Genomic DNA, 16559 nt, shown 5'->3' on the forward strand with positions numbered 1-16559 from the left:
CTATTCTCTTAAGGTTCTGGGGAAGAATCAGCTTCCAAGCTCATTTGGGTTGATGGTATTATTTAGTTCCGTGTCCTTGCTGGCTGTCAGCCTGGGGCTGTTCTCAGCTTCTAGAGGCTACCCGTATTCCTTGACATGAGTCCCCCCCTCCATCTTCAAGCAAGTAATGGTACATGAAATCCTTCTTATGTTCGAATCTGACTGCCTCTTTTGCTACCAGCTAGAGAAAAATCTGTTTTTAAAGAGCTCATGAGATTATATCGGGCCTACTCAGATAATCTCCCTTTTGGTTAACTCAGAGTCAACTAATTTTTTTTTAATATTTATTTATTTATTTAGCGTGTGCCGGGTCTTAGCTGCGGCACGTGGGATCTTCATTGCGGCATGCATGTGGGATCTAGTTCCCCGACCGGGGATCGAACCCTGGCCCCCTGCACTGGGAGTGTGGATTCTTACCCACTGGACCACGAAGGAAGCCCCAAAGTCAGCTGATTAATAACCTTAATTATATCTGCAAAATCCCTTTTACCATGCAACATAACAATCATGACTGTGACATATCAATATTCACAGTCCTGGGGATTAGGCAGGGAAATTTGGGGGGCCATTTTGGAATCCTGCTTACCACAGACACAAAAAGAAATAGAAAACCTGAATAGACCTATATCTACTCAAGAAATTAAATTTGCAATAAAAAAATCTGCCCACAAAGAAAATTCCGGGCCCAGATGATTTCATTAGTGAATTCTATCATTTAAGGAAAAGACAGTAGTACCTATCCTGAACGCACTCTTTCAGAAAACAGAGGAGGGGGGAATTCCCTGGTGGTCCAGTGGTCAGGACTCCTCGCTTTCACTGCTGAGGGCCCAGGTTCAATCCCACAAGCCTCTCAACGTGGCCAAAATAAAAAAGAGTAGAAAACATTTCCCAATTTATTTTATGAGACTAGATTTACCCTTCACACCAGTTATCAATTTATTGCCTCTCAGCTCCAAATTCACTCTTGTTGCTCGTTCTATGAAAATGAACCTGAGCCTTTAGATATTTTTCCTTTGCCAACTGGCATAACATTATGTAAAAGGAAAACTTGATTCCTCTATACTACTACTCTCAATACTTCTGGCCACCAAATGCGTGGGTTTTTTCCCACATTGACCTATTCTCTGACAACAGCTGGGGGGCCTGCAATTCAATTCTATCTACCTGGAGTTAACGTCAAATTCCACAAGTTAAGACCTCAGTCCCACAAGACTGTCTCCACTTAAGATGCCAATCACAAGTCTGGGCCTCCTGTACTTCTGACTGAGCAGCTGTAAACCAGGGGTTCTCACCATCCCTTCCTCCGGTTCAGTAATTTGCTAGAACTGCTCACAGAACTCAGGAAACTGCCTTTACTCACTATTACCCATTTATTATAAAAGGACATAAACTCAGGAACAGCCAGATGGGAGATGCATAGGGCAAGGTACAGGGAAGGGGCATGGAGCTTCCATGCCCTGTCGGGGCACACCAGCCTCTCAGCAACTCCACGTGTTCACCAACTGGGAAGCTCTCCCGTTACCCCGGTGGTTAGGGTTTTAAGAAGGCTTTGTTACAGTACGCATGATTAAATCACTGGCCACTCCTCTCCCCTCCCTGAGGTCAAGGGGTGGGGCTGGAAGTTCCAGTCCTCTCAACACCCAGTTGGTTCCCTGGCAACCAGCCCCAAAGCCTTAGGGACTTTCCAAGTCATTTTATTAACATAAACTTGGGTGTGGTTGAAAGGGGCTTGTTATGAATAGGAAGAGACAATCTTTTTACTTTTACTACTCTAGAACTATTTCAGGAACTGGGAACCAAAACCAAGTATTACAACAAAAGATGCCCTTTTCACCTTTATCACTCTGGAGCTATTTCAGGAGCTGGGAATGAAGACCCAAATATGCATTTCTTACCATATCACAACATCACATTAGGTTTTGTCAGTAAAGGACATTGGAGAGATTGCAAGAGGAAAAAGGGCTTTGCCTCCTGGTTGAGGTAGGCTCGCTTGGCAGGCTCCGGGAGCATGTGCGTCTCCAGCCTGGGCAGCTTCTCCTGGTGGCGGTGGGCATCTCCCGCTTCAGGCCCTTACTGTGCTCACGGCTCCTGCAGTGCGCCACGGGCAGCAACTTCCCCAGAAACTCCCCTCCCTGGTCAGTTTCACAGCCAGAATACCACGGACAGACACCTCCCTACTAAAAGCCCTAAGGGATAGACTTCTGGCAAGTTCTGTGGGTGTGCCACCACAGCGACTTCCCTACCATTCAACAAGCCAAAGCCATGCCTCTCCAACAAGGTCTAGATTTCAGCCCCGGGGTGGTTATTATGTTATTCTACTACTGTATCTGGTATTCCTATACTCTAGAGTTCTCTTTAAGTAATCCCTCATTATCCTATCCATATTAAATAATTCTTTATATCAAACCTTCCCTGTTCAAAGTACTGTGAAGTTTCCCTCTCCTGATTGGACCGAAATAAATACTGAATTGGCCTAGAGATTGACCCTGGAGAGTGACAACTGCAAACCCACAAAAACAGGATTTGGGGATTGGTTTGTTCATGCCTTTGGGCTTGAGGGCAGTGCTCCTTGCAAATGAGAAAAAAAAAGGATGCTAGTGATCCGTGGCCTACAAGGACAATCACAATGAATCAAGTGCCAACTGAAGCAGTGCTTTGGAAGCTCAAGTAGCTGCTGCACCCAACCGTTATACCAGTAATGACGACCATCAAACTCTGGTGTTGGGTGGATTTTTCTGAGTTCATCTGAGTGCTGGTCCTGCAGTATCTGTAGAAATAAATCTCTCTCTGCTTAAAAATCCTGTGATAACTTCACCTGGGGCAGATTCCTTGAAAGGGAATGGTATTCTCCTTAAGATCCACCACAACCACTTCCAACTGCCATTAAACCCGTAACTAGGGTCAAACCTCAGGATGCTCCAGGCGGCCAGATACACACTACAACCCAGGAAGAATAGCTTACACGCCAAACTGGGAGAGTGGACAGGCAAAACTGGGGATGGGGCTTCCCTGGTGGCGCAGTGGTTGAGAGTCTGCCTGCCAGTGCAGGGGACACGGGTTCGAGCCCTGGTCTGGGAGGATCCCGCATGCCGCGGAGCGGCTGGGCCCGCGAGCCACAACTACTGAGCCTGCGCGTCTGGAGCCTGTGCACCGCAACGAGAGGCCGCGATACTGGGAGGCCCGCGCACCGCGATGAAGAGTGGCCCCCGCTTGCCGCAACTAGAGAAAGCCCTCACACAGAAACGAAGACCCAACACGGCCATAAATTAATTAATTAAAAAAATAAAGTATATTAATTAAAAAAAAAAAAACTGGGGATGCACACCTTCAAATACTATGCTAGTTAGAAGCAACGGATTAGATATGTATTTGCAACATCTTCAAAACATGGTGATGAGAAGTTGTAAGAAACAGATATACAATACCATACCATTTAATTTTAAATATATGCATATAAAACATTGATATACATTCAATAAGAACATATACAAACAAAAAGGATATACATTAAATGCATTATAATGGTTGCCACTGGTGGGCAGGGAGTGGGAATAAAAAAGTGAAAATAAAATGAGACGGGTCTCGTGTGGACTAATCACAATTAACAAAAATTGAGGAGTATGACTCAAGAGAGAAAGAAGGAACATTGGCTTGTAGTAGGGACTTTCAGTCCTTGACAAGATGCTGATCTAACATAAGGTGCTGGCTCCCTCCAATTCCAGCCCTGAAGATGACACACAGAAGGAAAATTGACAGATAATGATGAAATCTCCTACTTATGCAGCATTTACCATGCACCAGGCACTCATTTAATCTTCCCAGCCAATGCTATATTATTAACCCCATTTTACAGATGAGAAAACAAGTACAAAGAGATTAAGTAACTTGCCTAAGGTCACACAGCTGGTAATGCTGGAGTTGGAATTCTAACACAGATAGTCCAGATAAAACTGAGGAATACCCAGAGACTGGAGAGAGCAAGTCTGGGATGGGGCTGGAGATCAGGGGCTAGTGGCCTAAAATGAAAGAGGGACAAGCACCACGGACAAGAGAGGCCAGAGGGGACTTCCCTGGTGGCGCAGTGCTTAGAATCTGCCTGCCAGCGCAGGGGACACGGGTTCGAGCCCTGGTCTGGGAAGATCCCACATGCCGCGGAGCAACTAAGCCTGTGCGCCACAACTACTGAGCCTGCACTCTAGAGCCTGAGAGCCACAAGTACTGAGCCCATGTGCTGCAACTCCCGAAGCCTGCGCGCCTAGAGCACATGCTCCACAACGAGAAGCCACCGCAGTGAGAAGCCTGCGCACTGCAATGAAGAGTAGCCCCTGCTCCCCGCAACTAGAGAAAGCCCGTGCGCAGCAAGGAAGACCCCACGCAGCCAAAAATAAATAAATTTATATAAAAAAGGATACACATTAATTTAAGTACAGTAATGGACCTAGGTATATATGGTTCCTGCAGAGATACTGAGGTAATTCAATGCAAGAGTAGTCTTAGCAACAAAAGATGCTAAAATAAATTTAAGTCCATATATTAAGAAGTAAACTTAAACCCCTACCTCACCATAAAAAAAATCAATTCAAAATGAATCATAGACCTAACAATTTAAAACTACCAGACTTTGCAGAAAAAAGGAAAAAAATCTTCATGACCTTGAATTCAACTGACCTATCACAGGAAGCAATAACCATAAAATGTTTGATTAGATTTCATTTGCTCATCAAGAAAAATAAGAAAAGGCAAGACAGACTAGGAGAAAATATTCATAACTCATGACAAAGATCTTGCATCCAGAATATACTGAGAATTTTATATTTAAAAGAACTGTTAAATGGACAAAAGACTTGTACAGTTTTTCAAAGAACGCATAAAATTGGCTAGAAGAACATGAGAAACTACCCAATAGGAAATAGAATGTGAGATATTAGATCCTGGAACAGAAAGAAGACACTAGTAGAAAATTTGTGAAACTTCAATAAAGTCTAGTTTAGTTCATTGGTATCAATGCTAATCTCTTAGTTTTGACAAATACACCATGCTTACGTAAGATACTAAAGTTAGGGCAAACTGGGTGAAGGATATACATGAACTCTCTGTTATCTATGCAACTTTTCTGTAAATTTAAAGATCATCCCAAAATAAAGTTTTTTTAAAAAGTGCTCAGCATCATTAGTCATCAGGAAAACGCAAATTAAAATCACAATGTGATACCACCCCACCCATCCACTAAAATGGTTAAAATGGAACAGATCAACAGCAGCAAATGTTGGAAAGCAACCAGGACTTTCATAAATTGCTATGAGGTACATGTTAAGGTGGTAGTCACTTTGAGTAAAATATTTGGCAGTTTCTTAAAATTAAGCATGTATCATCTACCCTATTACCCCATCAATTCCACTGCAAGGTATTTCTCCAGGAGAAATGAAAATATGTCTAAGACCTGCAAAAGAATATTCACAGCAATATTATTCATCATAGCCCAAAACTGGAAACAGCTCAGATGTCCATCAATAAAATGGATAAAACTACACTGGAATTCTACCCTGCAACAAAAAGGAACAAACTACCAGTACAACTATATGGATGAGTCTCAAACATGCTGAAAGCTAAAGACAGAAGATACATTGCTGTAGGATTTAATTTATACAAAGTATTAAAATATGCAAAAATATCCTACACCAACAGAAACCAGGTCAATGTTGTTTCTCTAGGGGGTGGGAACTTCCTGGAGGGCAATGTTCTGTCCTGATGTGCAGGTTACCCTATAAAACTAAGTATTTTTCAAGACTAATCAAACTGAACACTTGACATCTACGCATTTCACTGTAAATATTTCAATTCAAACAATTTAAGTGCTACTCAATTCATTGGAGATACACAAATTTAAAACCACAATGATACAATGTACCCAATGGCTAAATTTTAAAACACCAAACATCGATGGGGTCCAGAGTAACCAGAACTCACATTGTTAGTGCTAATAGAACTTTGGAAAAATCGTCTGCCAATTTCTTATAAAACTTTCTTACAATCCAGCCATTTCATACCTGTTTTCATCTCTAATCATGTACAGACTTGCATTAAGAACATTCATTCGCAGGGACTTTATTTGTAATAGCCAAGAGCTGAAAAAGCCCAGGTTTCCAGCAGTAAGTAAACCGTACTTTGCTCGTACTCATGTGCGTACACAACATGGCTTTATCTCAAAAGCATTTTGCTTAATGAAAGCCTTATACAAGGACCCGTATTTTTATTATTAATGTTCAAGAACAGGCAGTTCGTCTTTATCTCTAGGGGATAGATGCAAGAATCATCGAGGAAGGGCCACAAGGTAACTTGCTGGGGTGACAGCAACATTCTCTACTTCGATAGTATGTATGCTTTTACCAAATCTCATGGTATGCTTCCAGTTGAAATTTTTCAAAATTTATGAACATTGAGCTTGTTATTGTTGTGAATGTTTGTTTTCAGGTTATTGACATGTGCAACTGAACAAAAACTGATGTGATGGATTTTAAGTTTTTCTGGAACAATTGGTACAGAGCTGAGGTTATTTACAGAATGACAGTACTGAGGCTTTTTCTGCAACCCTAATGCTCAGCTAACACTGCTTTTCCATGTGATGAGTTCCTTCAACTGGCTATATAGCCCAATCACAATACCCTGTTTCACATGCTGATAAAGTTAATACATATATCAGGACCCACAAAATGAAGGCTGGCGGCAGTGGTCTGGCCCACCTCAAAGGTAAACCTAAGTCAGCACACACTTACAGGAAAACATCCCATCAAGGTGACCTTTAACATACACCCATCACAATCCTCCAACTTGAGCTAGCTCACCTTCCCCGAGAAAACAGGACCCCACAGCCAATGATGCCTACTCTGTAAAACTCTTGCCCCAAATGCCCTGGGAACAGTGCTTCACTGCTTGTGAGGCACTGCACTCCCAACCCATCGATTGTTCTCCCTTAAATAAAGGACAATTGTCACTAAATTAGTTTTATCAAGTGCAAACGAACATGAGTCAGATGTACATAGAACAGTAAAGAAACTTACCAATAAAGCAGCACACTAATCATGTGCTGGTTTAATGGCATCCCCGAGGGACTTGGTCTGAAGTGGGACTCACTGCCAAATCGAATTAACCTGCCTTCTCCCAGGAGCCAGCAGGAAATATCAAAAGCACTACAGTACATCTTTGGTACTTTAGCTTCTAGTGCTTTGGTGTTATTGCTCCAATTTCAGGGTAAGGATTAAATGAAATCATCCGAATTACCTTGATGCCTACCTGAAACTCCCTCTCCTAATGAAGGAAGCCTAGCCATAGGCTACCTCAGTGACTATGTTCCCTGGCAAACTAACTGCAAGGGCTAACAGTGCCTGAGAACTAGGGTTTGGGGGAGGGGAACACATGGAGATCATTATTTAAAAGCCAAAATGAATTCCTTATTATAAAAAAGAACCCAGGGCCACAAAAAAATGCATGTTAAGTTTTATTAAGGTTCAAATACAAAACATTCCAAAAACAGAAAAACCATTATACCTAAGTTCTATATTCAACTACCAGTTAAACAAGAAAAACATGTTATTCTGTTTCTTTTACAACCAGTATAAAGCCAGAAGAATCAAGACAGATTCTTTTTCCAACAGGAGCAGCATTAAGTCTGCTGGGTCAACGAACTATTTGCCAAACAGCTGTCTGGTCATTAAGCGTTCTTCAATTTAGTATTCATGTTTACTATGATTAATCTCTATGTTCTACACTATCTTCAAGATAACCTAAATAAAATCTCAAGAGCCAAAAGGTCCACGGAAGCATAAACCCAAGTATTTAGATTACAGAATGACTGAGGAAGACAGCTACGTAAGTGCAATGGTTTTTTAAATTTGGTCAATACCCTGATGGTCTGTGATTAGAAGAGCCCATCAAAATGAGGGTTAAATTTCTTGATTATTTTCCACGATTGCAATGTTAAACATGATAGTACTGATATTCACTAGGTAAAGATTCAGAAGGCGAGTTGGTTTCTTCTTACCCAACAACTCAAATCTGTTTCCTTTGAGAACATTAGCTTTTACACTATTGGCTCTAGTCTCCAATGCAATAAATGACAAAGCTGTACTGTATCTTGATTTGTTTCTAAGATATGAAGTGGGGTGAGGGGTAAAGTAGGCTTACAAAACAACTTAAAAAAAATAGCAAAAGCCAAATGGCCCAATTTTGTTTCCAGTTTTTAAGAAGTGTGCTTTTGAGCATTTTATATGTTTCCAGTTACTTTAGTTTCCAGATATTAGTCTTCCCTTTAGTTTTAAGACTAAATCTCTCACTCCTGGATAAACTAACACAAAGAAATATTTTACCTGCTGAAAATCAGACACTTTACTGGATAAAGTCACCTCTTATGCCTTTCATTTTTCTAATCCGACTTTCTGACAATCAGTGGTAATTAGGAAGTTCTAAATTGCAGTTGTCCCTATGACTTTGGCTAAAGGAAATGAAAGTCAAAGCTGTAAAATCTACATGAAGAACCATGAAAACTTCCTGACTACCTCCACTTACCAATTTCTTTAATTGCTCCCCTTTCTCCATCTGGTCAATTACTTTTTAAGTAACTGCCACTCCCTAGTTAAAAGTGCTAACCAACGTTGATGCCTTCCTTAGATCCACAGGAACCCTGGAAGGCAAAAATCTTGACTGCACCAAACCAATTCTGATGAGTACTGCTTATGCAACTGTTGTGCCTTAAGGACAATCAGCATTCTTCTGCTTCAACAACTCTGTAAAATGAAAAGCATGTTATCACATCACAAGGTATTTACTGTTTTATACTGGTAATTACTGCCCCCCTTACCTATTCTTTAAATACATTATTTTGTTGCGTTTTTAACTGGCAACATGTACAACATTTGCTTTAAATTACAAACTCAAAAAAGCAACCATAAAAACCTATCAGAATTCCTGTAAGCATCACTTTGGTAATGAAGACAATAACTATGTCATCATTTTACTAATAAAATCGTTACTCAAACTAGGGACTCAGTGGCAGCTGCACCTGTTCACCCTTCAGCCAGTCGGTACCGTGGCCAAGCAAACAATCAGGAACTGATGAAAAGGGTGTCCTTTTACAAAACGCACAGGATAAAATTTGAACCTCATACAAGTTAAGTCTGCTTACACGACAAAACACTAACTGTAGAGCTCCAGCCAACAACTGCTTCTGAAAACAGTATTAGCAAGCTGTATACATTCAACAGGGCTACTAAAAGCATTGCATGACTGAGCCACTCATGGAAATATGCCCATTTAAGATAACGTCACCCCACATTCGAACGAATAATGGGCCAGGTGTTACACATTAGAGCACTTTTTATCCTTGTAATCCAAGGATTAGATTATCCCATTACAGGTAACTTGCCAATATCAACATATGCAACATGGCAAAGCTGTATTTAAACCTATAAAGTTAACTACTTTCAGAACTTACCTTAGCATTGCATTTCTCTTGCTGCCAGCTTATCTATTGTGAATCAATCAGCACTCCATGACCATCATGACCATGACCAAAATTCTCAACCTGTAAAAATTAAATAGGTAACTAGTTATCCCTCTTAAGGAAATTCTTCAAAACTTGCCTATAACTGCCCCCTTTTCCAGAAAGAAAAGGCAAGTTCAGACTTGCAGCTTAACGTATTTCATGTTCTACTATTTCTCTTAAGTGGTGGAAGCTTCACTGGCTTGGGATGGACTGGAATGGCTTAAATGGTTAAGTTGCATGGCTTATGGATCCCCATTCTGTTCCAATGGTGCACTGCCATGTTAAATCCATAAGTTGAACGGACAAAACTTATTTGAAGGAATAAGTGCAGTGTAAGGATTTTTAGTTGGAGGTCTTCAAGTTTACTATATTCAAGAGCATCTTTTTCAACTTCATGGCTGGACCTGGGTCATGCTGCCTCAGGTTTTGCTTTTTAAAGACCACTTGCAATAGATTTTCTCCATACAGTGTAGTTTCACAGAACTAAAAACAAGTCAGGCATCCAACTAAATGTCAGGTTTGCAATGGCTTACAGGGGTAAAGAGAGGGGGACCCCAAACTTAAGCCATTTCCTACATTGACTAAAAGACTAATTTGAAAAATGTTAAAACAGGAAGCATGTTTAAAGGTCTTCATCAAAAATAGATTAAAAAAAAATACCCCCTCCCAAGCCCCAGATCGCTATTGGTAAACAACAGCTGTATTAAGGCCTTTAAGTGTCATACATGCTTTTAAAAAAATCCAAGTGTTGAATTTGGAGAACTTCTAATATGCTATCGAACACTTTGTTTTCCAAAAGTTTTTTTTTTAATCTAGAAAGCATTTCCATTGCCATGAGGTACAGTATGTTTCACTGTACTATGAGGAAGGTAAGTGTTCAATTTCGACTTAGACGGAAAAACTAGTTTGCTTTGCTTACCATCTTTGCTGTTTCACAGGCATTTGATGCTTTAAATCTGATGTGGAATGCTGATAGATTCACTTTTTAGAAGTCATAAGCCTTTGAGAAGTTGGAGATAACTTCATTGCTTATCTATTTTCTCCTTTGCAATCAAGCTGTTCCTTAAAAGTGAGACACTACAGAGTTGCAAAAATTTGAAACAGTAAGAGCAAGCATCGTTTGCAGCTTCATGGTTGGTTTTGGCCAAACTTTTTATTTAGTATTCTGTAGTTGCTTAACACACACTTAAATGGTCTTATTGGGGAGGGGGAAAGGGGAGGTTCTTGTAGATTCCCAAGGAAATGTCAGAAAAGCAAAATATGGCCAGCATTATCCATTTGCTTTTTTGGGTTTACTGGGCGAATAGCATTTTCCTTACAATATAAGCATCTGATCTCAGGTTTTTCATACTGAGAACATTGAGATTTCAGTTTGAAGACACTCTGAAATCCTAAGAGTAGCATACCCCGACCACCCTCTAATAGCTAGCTTGTTTGTACAGGCAGGAGGATTCATCTCTCCATTTTAGATGAATAGATATTTTGTGAAAGATCTTAGAATTGCTTGCCTCATCATTTACTGGGGAAAATCTTATAGAAAGTGGCCTTTAGGGACACTTTTACTTGGAAAATTACAATACTAGTACACATGTCAAGTCTTAACACACTTAACATTTGCTTGTTGAAAGCAATGTCATAAAATCAAAGATTAAACATGTTTTACTCTTTTTCCTCACAAGAACATAAAAATTATGGAAGGGGAACTTAACAGGAAATTTAAAAAAGGTAACACAATCTTTCCTTTTAGTAGTCCTTGGGTAGTTATGATAGAATAGGTTCCACTTTTGTTTGTTTCTTTGAACAGGGATTTTGGTCCAAAGTTTTGTTTGTTTTTAATATCTGCTTCTGCCTCCCCCTCTATCAGATCGGCTTCCTCCACGGCCACCACCTCTTGGTGCTCCGCGGCTTGAACTGCTGTAGGAATCTCGTGGAGGAGGGTACCCCCTTTCCATAGAAGGGGGAAGCCCTCTTTCTTGTCTGCCAACCCGATCACGACCACTTGAGTAGAGATCACTTCGGCTGCTTGAGTAACTGTCTCGACTTCCACCATATCCGTCACGTGAGCTGCTGTAATCATCATAGCGACTGCTTCCACCATAAGATGGCGGGGGCCCTCGTGTAGGTGGAGCACTACGTGAGTTACCTGCAGGGTCAATGGTCAGGTAATATGGCAACACTATAAATTGTATATATACAACATTTAAATCTGAATTTACAGAATTCTTGTATTAAACGTTTACTTTCTCAACTGGGAGGTTTTAAACTCTGCCATTGCTGGCCATTAACAGGGATTTGCTCATCTGCTGAGATACGGAAATGGATGGGTTTTAATGTTTGTTTGAAAAGACTGAAGACGGTGTGTATTTCAAGAGGATATTCCAGACAGCTTGTTATTTTATAGTAGACACTCAGCCACTTTCCAGTGATAAGTTGCAATTTTGAACTGTAGACTTTCCTTCATATTGCAATGGTAAACATTTGATCTTGTTAATAAAATTTTTAATTGTATTTTCACTGTTGGGGGAAAACACATAAGGCTGCCAATTTAAGCAAGCAAAATCCCCTCCAAAGCAAGCCAACAGCCTCAAAAAAAAACTTAGAAAAAACAAAAGCCCCTCACAAGACTAGGAAAAGCCCAGCTGATTAAGTTACCCCCTTAAAAGCAAGCAAACATCCCTTTAAAAGCAAGCACCACAACAGCCTAATAAACTGGCTCATGAACCTAAAAACTCAAGCTGGTGATATTCAAAGACCCTCAACCAAAATCTTACCATAACTCTCATATGAATCTCTGTAGGAACCTCCACTTGGATGATCTGAATAGTCACGATCACGACCATAGCCATCTCTATCACTAAATTAAAGGAAAAAAATGTATTACAAGCCCCAGAACATCAATTTTTACAGCAAAAAAAATTTTTTTACACCAAGCCATGGCAGCAACAGCAAAGTCACTTACCTATAGCCTCTTGATGGATAGTCATCACGTGAACTGGAATGACCATAATCACGGTAAGTATAATCTCTTGGTGGTGGTGCATAATCTCTTGTATCACGAGAACTTGGGTAATCTCTGCTTGAATAGCTGAAGAAACAAAAGTAACTTGGTTCGTATTTTTGATGAGCTCTCCCCTTCAACCTTAAGTATTAATATTAGAGACAAAAACTACTATGCTTTTCTGTTACCTGTCTTTAGTAGAATATCCATCATCTCTTGGGGACAAATAGACATCTCTACGAGAGGGCAGGGGTTCCCTTCGAGGTGGACCTCCATAACTATCTCTTCCACGTGATACAGGAGCTTAAGGAAAAATGTCCATTTTAAAAATACACCCAGTGAAAAGTCAAAACGTCAATTTACATTCAGGCAATGAAAAGTAGTGATTCAACCAAATATGACAATATGGATGTAAATGAGGAAATCCTCTTTAAAATTTCTTACGTACACCAATCTTTTCAATGATCTAGGTAGTTTAAAGCATCATTTTTAGGATTCGTCTCTCAACCCTTCCTTGTGTTATGGTGATAGGACAGACTGTCATAAATGGACCATTTACCTCTTCCTCCCATTCCACTGCTGCTGCGAACTGGTCCTGAAGGGGCAGATCTTTTAGGAGGAGGACCCCCACTTCGTGGCGGTGGTCCTCTTTTTACTGGAAGTGGTCCCCTGGAAGAACTCATGTTAAAATTCATGGAATAGCCACCATCGTCTAAGTTAGAAGAAAAAAAAAGAAAATCATGTTAATACAAGTACTAAGAAAAATCTATCGTTTTCTTTGCTTAATCAAGAATATGACCATTTCTGTTTAGTTGGGGAATCTTGAGTTCTCACTCATACATGACTGAGCATGAGAACTGTACAGTGTATATAGTGTATGCACAGAAAACTACACACAAGGAACTATACAAAGTGTATACAGTTCTATACAGTAGTCATCTATATAAGTCTGCATAGATTAGCAAAGTAGAACTGAAGGGTTCTCCCGAGGGTTCTTTTCAAGTTACTTCAAAAAAATATATACATTGTTTCATTTTTTCATATGACCAACACCTAATACCTATCAAAATTTTTCTGCAAGTGTTTTTTCCTACAGAATGAATTCACCTGGATAAGGAATAGCTAATTGTTAATTATTTCAAGACATTGTAATTTAACTTAGGATGGCGTCTATGTTTTCCGTAAGTCAATCACTTTGGTAGATGAACAAGTGTTCTCAATTTCAAAAGCTAGGGCCTTTAAAATACTTATTAACCAAAGCACACACTGGTGTGTTTACAGTTCCTAACTTATACACCAAGCCTAAAGTAAACCTAAGTCATTACCCATGTGCCCTCCACGTGAGGGAGGTCCCCTGGTTCCTCCACTTCCTCCTCTTCCGCCTCTAAGGCCTCTTGGAGGGCCTCTGCTTCTTGGAGGTGGAGGTGGTCCACGTCTACCACTTTCAAATGATGGTTTAGTGGCTTGTTCTACCTTGATGGCTTTTCCCTCTAAGGACTAAATAATATCAGTGGTTAATTACGGAAATTTAAAAAAAGAACTTGCAGATCCACTATGCACTGTGACACTAGTATGTCCTTCCTTCAAAATGTTGTACCTTTCTGTTTAGCACTTAAATGCCTAATCTTTCAAGATACTGCTTATTCGAACTAAAACCTAAGGTGGATCCGCCAGACAATGACCAACTTATTAAGACAAATAACCAAAAAGAAAAGCCAAAGATCCCAGACGAAATATAATACAAAATATTCTAAAACGGAAAGATTCTTGTCAAGAATACACTTTACAAAATTTCGTTCTAAAATTACAAAGGGCTAGGATAAGAGGGTCCTGGAAAAGTATATACTCAGTAAAATTCAAGAGCTGCCCTAGACCAGACTTGGATAACATTGTGCTATTTTACGTACTAGGAAGCATGGTATTGTGCAGACAGTCTCACCTTTCCATTCATGTCTCTAGCTGCATCCTTAGCATCTGCTGGGCTTTCAAAGGTGACAAAAGCAAATCCTCTCGATTTGTTGGTTTCACGATCTTTCATCAAGAGAACTAAAAAGTAGTTTTCAGGGGGAAAAGGAGTGTTACTCTAGTTCAAACGGAAAAACAAACGTAAATCTGTAAAAAGAAAGCTCAGAACTTCTTAGAGGACAAAGCACGTTATCATTTCATATGATCAATGCAATCAAATTCATCACAGCTTACCTTTTTTTAAAATTACAATAAACCTGCATATACTTCCAGATAACTCACCTTCCACTATTCGTCCGTATTTGCCAAACACGGCTTCAAGAGCTTTCTCATTTGTTTCTGTATTGAGGCCACCGATGAAGAGCTTTCCTGGGCGATCTGCTTCAACCATTTTTTCCCTCTGGTGAAAGTCTGTTGGAAAAAAAGTGTTACCCTCCCTGGAAAAGTTTACCCAACATGTGTACTGGGGCTCATCTTTCTTGTTTACTAAAATCATTCCTTAGTAGCATAATACACAGAAAGCAACTTTTTCTAAGCCTCACCAGGAAACCAACTTAACTAGTTCAGTGATAGCTGTTTACATTAAACTGGTTTAAAAAGCCAACTTAAGGGAATTTCCTGGCGGTCCAGTGGTTAGGACTCTACGCTCTCACTGCCGAGGGCCCAGGCTCGATCCCTCGTCAGGGAACTAAAACCCCACAAGCCGCGCGGCGCAGCCAAAAAACAAAAGCCGACTTAACTAATGCCGTTACCCTTAATCCACTTCGGCAGTCTTAACCAAGTAACTACAACATTTCAAAAAGTGAACTTTAGCTTTAACACTAGATTTGTTGCCTTTTAAAAACTCAATCACATCCCAATTACCCTAATGATTTTTTTAAACTGACTCAGTCAAGGTCACAGACCAAACGTAGGTCTGTAAGACCAAGCCCTCTCCCAAGAACTTTGCCTCCTTTCATTGGGATTCCCTAGTAAATCTAAGGACCAATTTAAAGTTTTAATCAAGTTATGACTCCCCTTCTTCACCAGCCCCTGCCCCGCTCGCTAGGTTGTTGACTTTTAAAAAGCGTCAGTATCATCTCAGACGAAGTAACGGAACGTGGAAGCGCGCACTGTAACACTAAGCGCTCCATGACTGCAGCGGAACCCAATTAAAACCCGTCATTAAAAACCGCGTGGAAAACACAAAATGGCGACACTTGGATTCAGCCCAGAACCACCGCCGCGGGTCAGGGGAGTAACTTTTCCCACCAGCGGAGGCTGAGAAAACTCAAAGGGCTTCCGCTCCAAGGCCGCCAATGAACAAGGACCCCGCGCAAAAGTGCACGTGCCCGCCCGGAGCGCCAGCGCCATCCCAATGCAGGTAGCGACCACGGAGGCGCGGTCCCTCCTCGTCCCGCTCAGGCCCCGACCTCCGCCACCCCCCGCCCCCAGGGGCGACAGCCAAACTTTCTGGAGAGGTACACTACGAAGTGGCACCCCAGCGTCTGTTCTCCTTCGACACTCCCAGCTTTCCCTAAATAGGTCGGCACCTCTGGGTTCTTAAAATGGCGCCCGCCACCCCCATCTCCAAGGAGATAATCCCAAGTTATAACGTGGCAAGAGTGAACGAAAAACAGACTGTAAAAGAGAGGACTCACGTACCGGAAGGGTGACGACGGTTTCAAGCTCCTACGAGCTCGCCGACGGCGGCTTCCTAGCAGCTCAGCACGCTGGAGGGTGGTCGGTCCCGAAAAAGGAAGCGAGAAGCCGCTCGCACTACTGCGCAACGAGGGCGAACAAAGGAGACAGCAAACTTTATACTGCCCGGGAACGAGGCTCAAGGACCCGGATGGAGGCGGAGCTTAGAATTTAAAACGCGAAGGGTGGGGAGCGGTTCCCAGCTTCCCCATTAGCTGCCTCCGCTGTTATTCACTCTTCGCTCCTCCCCTTTTCCTGGGCCCTCAGCTCTCCAGCCGGCCCCGATTTCTAACCGTTTTCCCAACCCCCACCGGTGCTCCACAAACCCGCGTTTTTGCT

The 16559-nt window shown here is 41.3% G+C and overlaps 1 protein-coding gene and 1 non-coding gene across 2 annotated transcripts; both read right to left on the minus strand.

Annotated features, from left to right (window-relative positions):
- Window positions 1-10711: 10711 nt before the first annotated feature.
- RBMX (RNA binding motif protein X-linked) lies at window positions 10712-16323 on the minus strand. Its single transcript, XM_068532399.1, has 9 exons — window positions 16185-16323; window positions 14823-14951; window positions 14515-14621; window positions 13901-14072; window positions 13135-13287; window positions 12764-12878; window positions 12537-12662; window positions 12349-12431; window positions 10712-11720 (listed from the first exon to the last, which is right to left on the minus strand). The coding sequence occupies exons 2-9, from the start codon at window positions 14929-14931 to the stop codon at window positions 11410-11412; spliced, it is 1176 nt and encodes a 391-aa protein (XP_068388500.1). The 5' UTR covers window positions 14932-14951; window positions 16185-16323; the 3' UTR covers window positions 10712-11409.
- LOC137757518 (small nucleolar RNA SNORD61) lies at window positions 14699-14770 on the minus strand. Its single transcript, XR_011072362.1, has one exon. It is a non-coding gene; the product is annotated as a small nucleolar RNA SNORD61 (small nucleolar RNA).
- Window positions 16324-16559: the final 236 nt, after the last annotated feature.

Source organism: Eschrichtius robustus, chromosome X (assembly GCF_028021215.1).
Source record: "Eschrichtius robustus isolate mEscRob2 chromosome X, mEscRob2.pri, whole genome shotgun sequence".
Lineage (NCBI taxonomy): Eukaryota > Metazoa > Chordata > Mammalia > Artiodactyla > Eschrichtiidae > Eschrichtius > Eschrichtius robustus.

Excerpts from the sequence above, each read along its gene's own strand:
- RBMX (XM_068532399.1), bottom strand. The coding sequence starts at position 14,931 with ATGGTTGAAGCAGATCGCCCAGGAAAGCTCTTCATCGGTGGCCTCAAT. Across the intron at positions 13,288-13,900 it reads CTCACGTGGAGGGCACATGG|ACGATGGTGGCTATTCCATG; the intron begins GTAATGACTTAG and ends CTTCTAACTTAG. Across the intron at positions 12,432-12,536 it reads TATCCATCAAGAGGCTATAG|TGATAGAGATGGCTATGGTC; the intron begins GTAAGTGACTTT and ends CCTTTAATTTAG.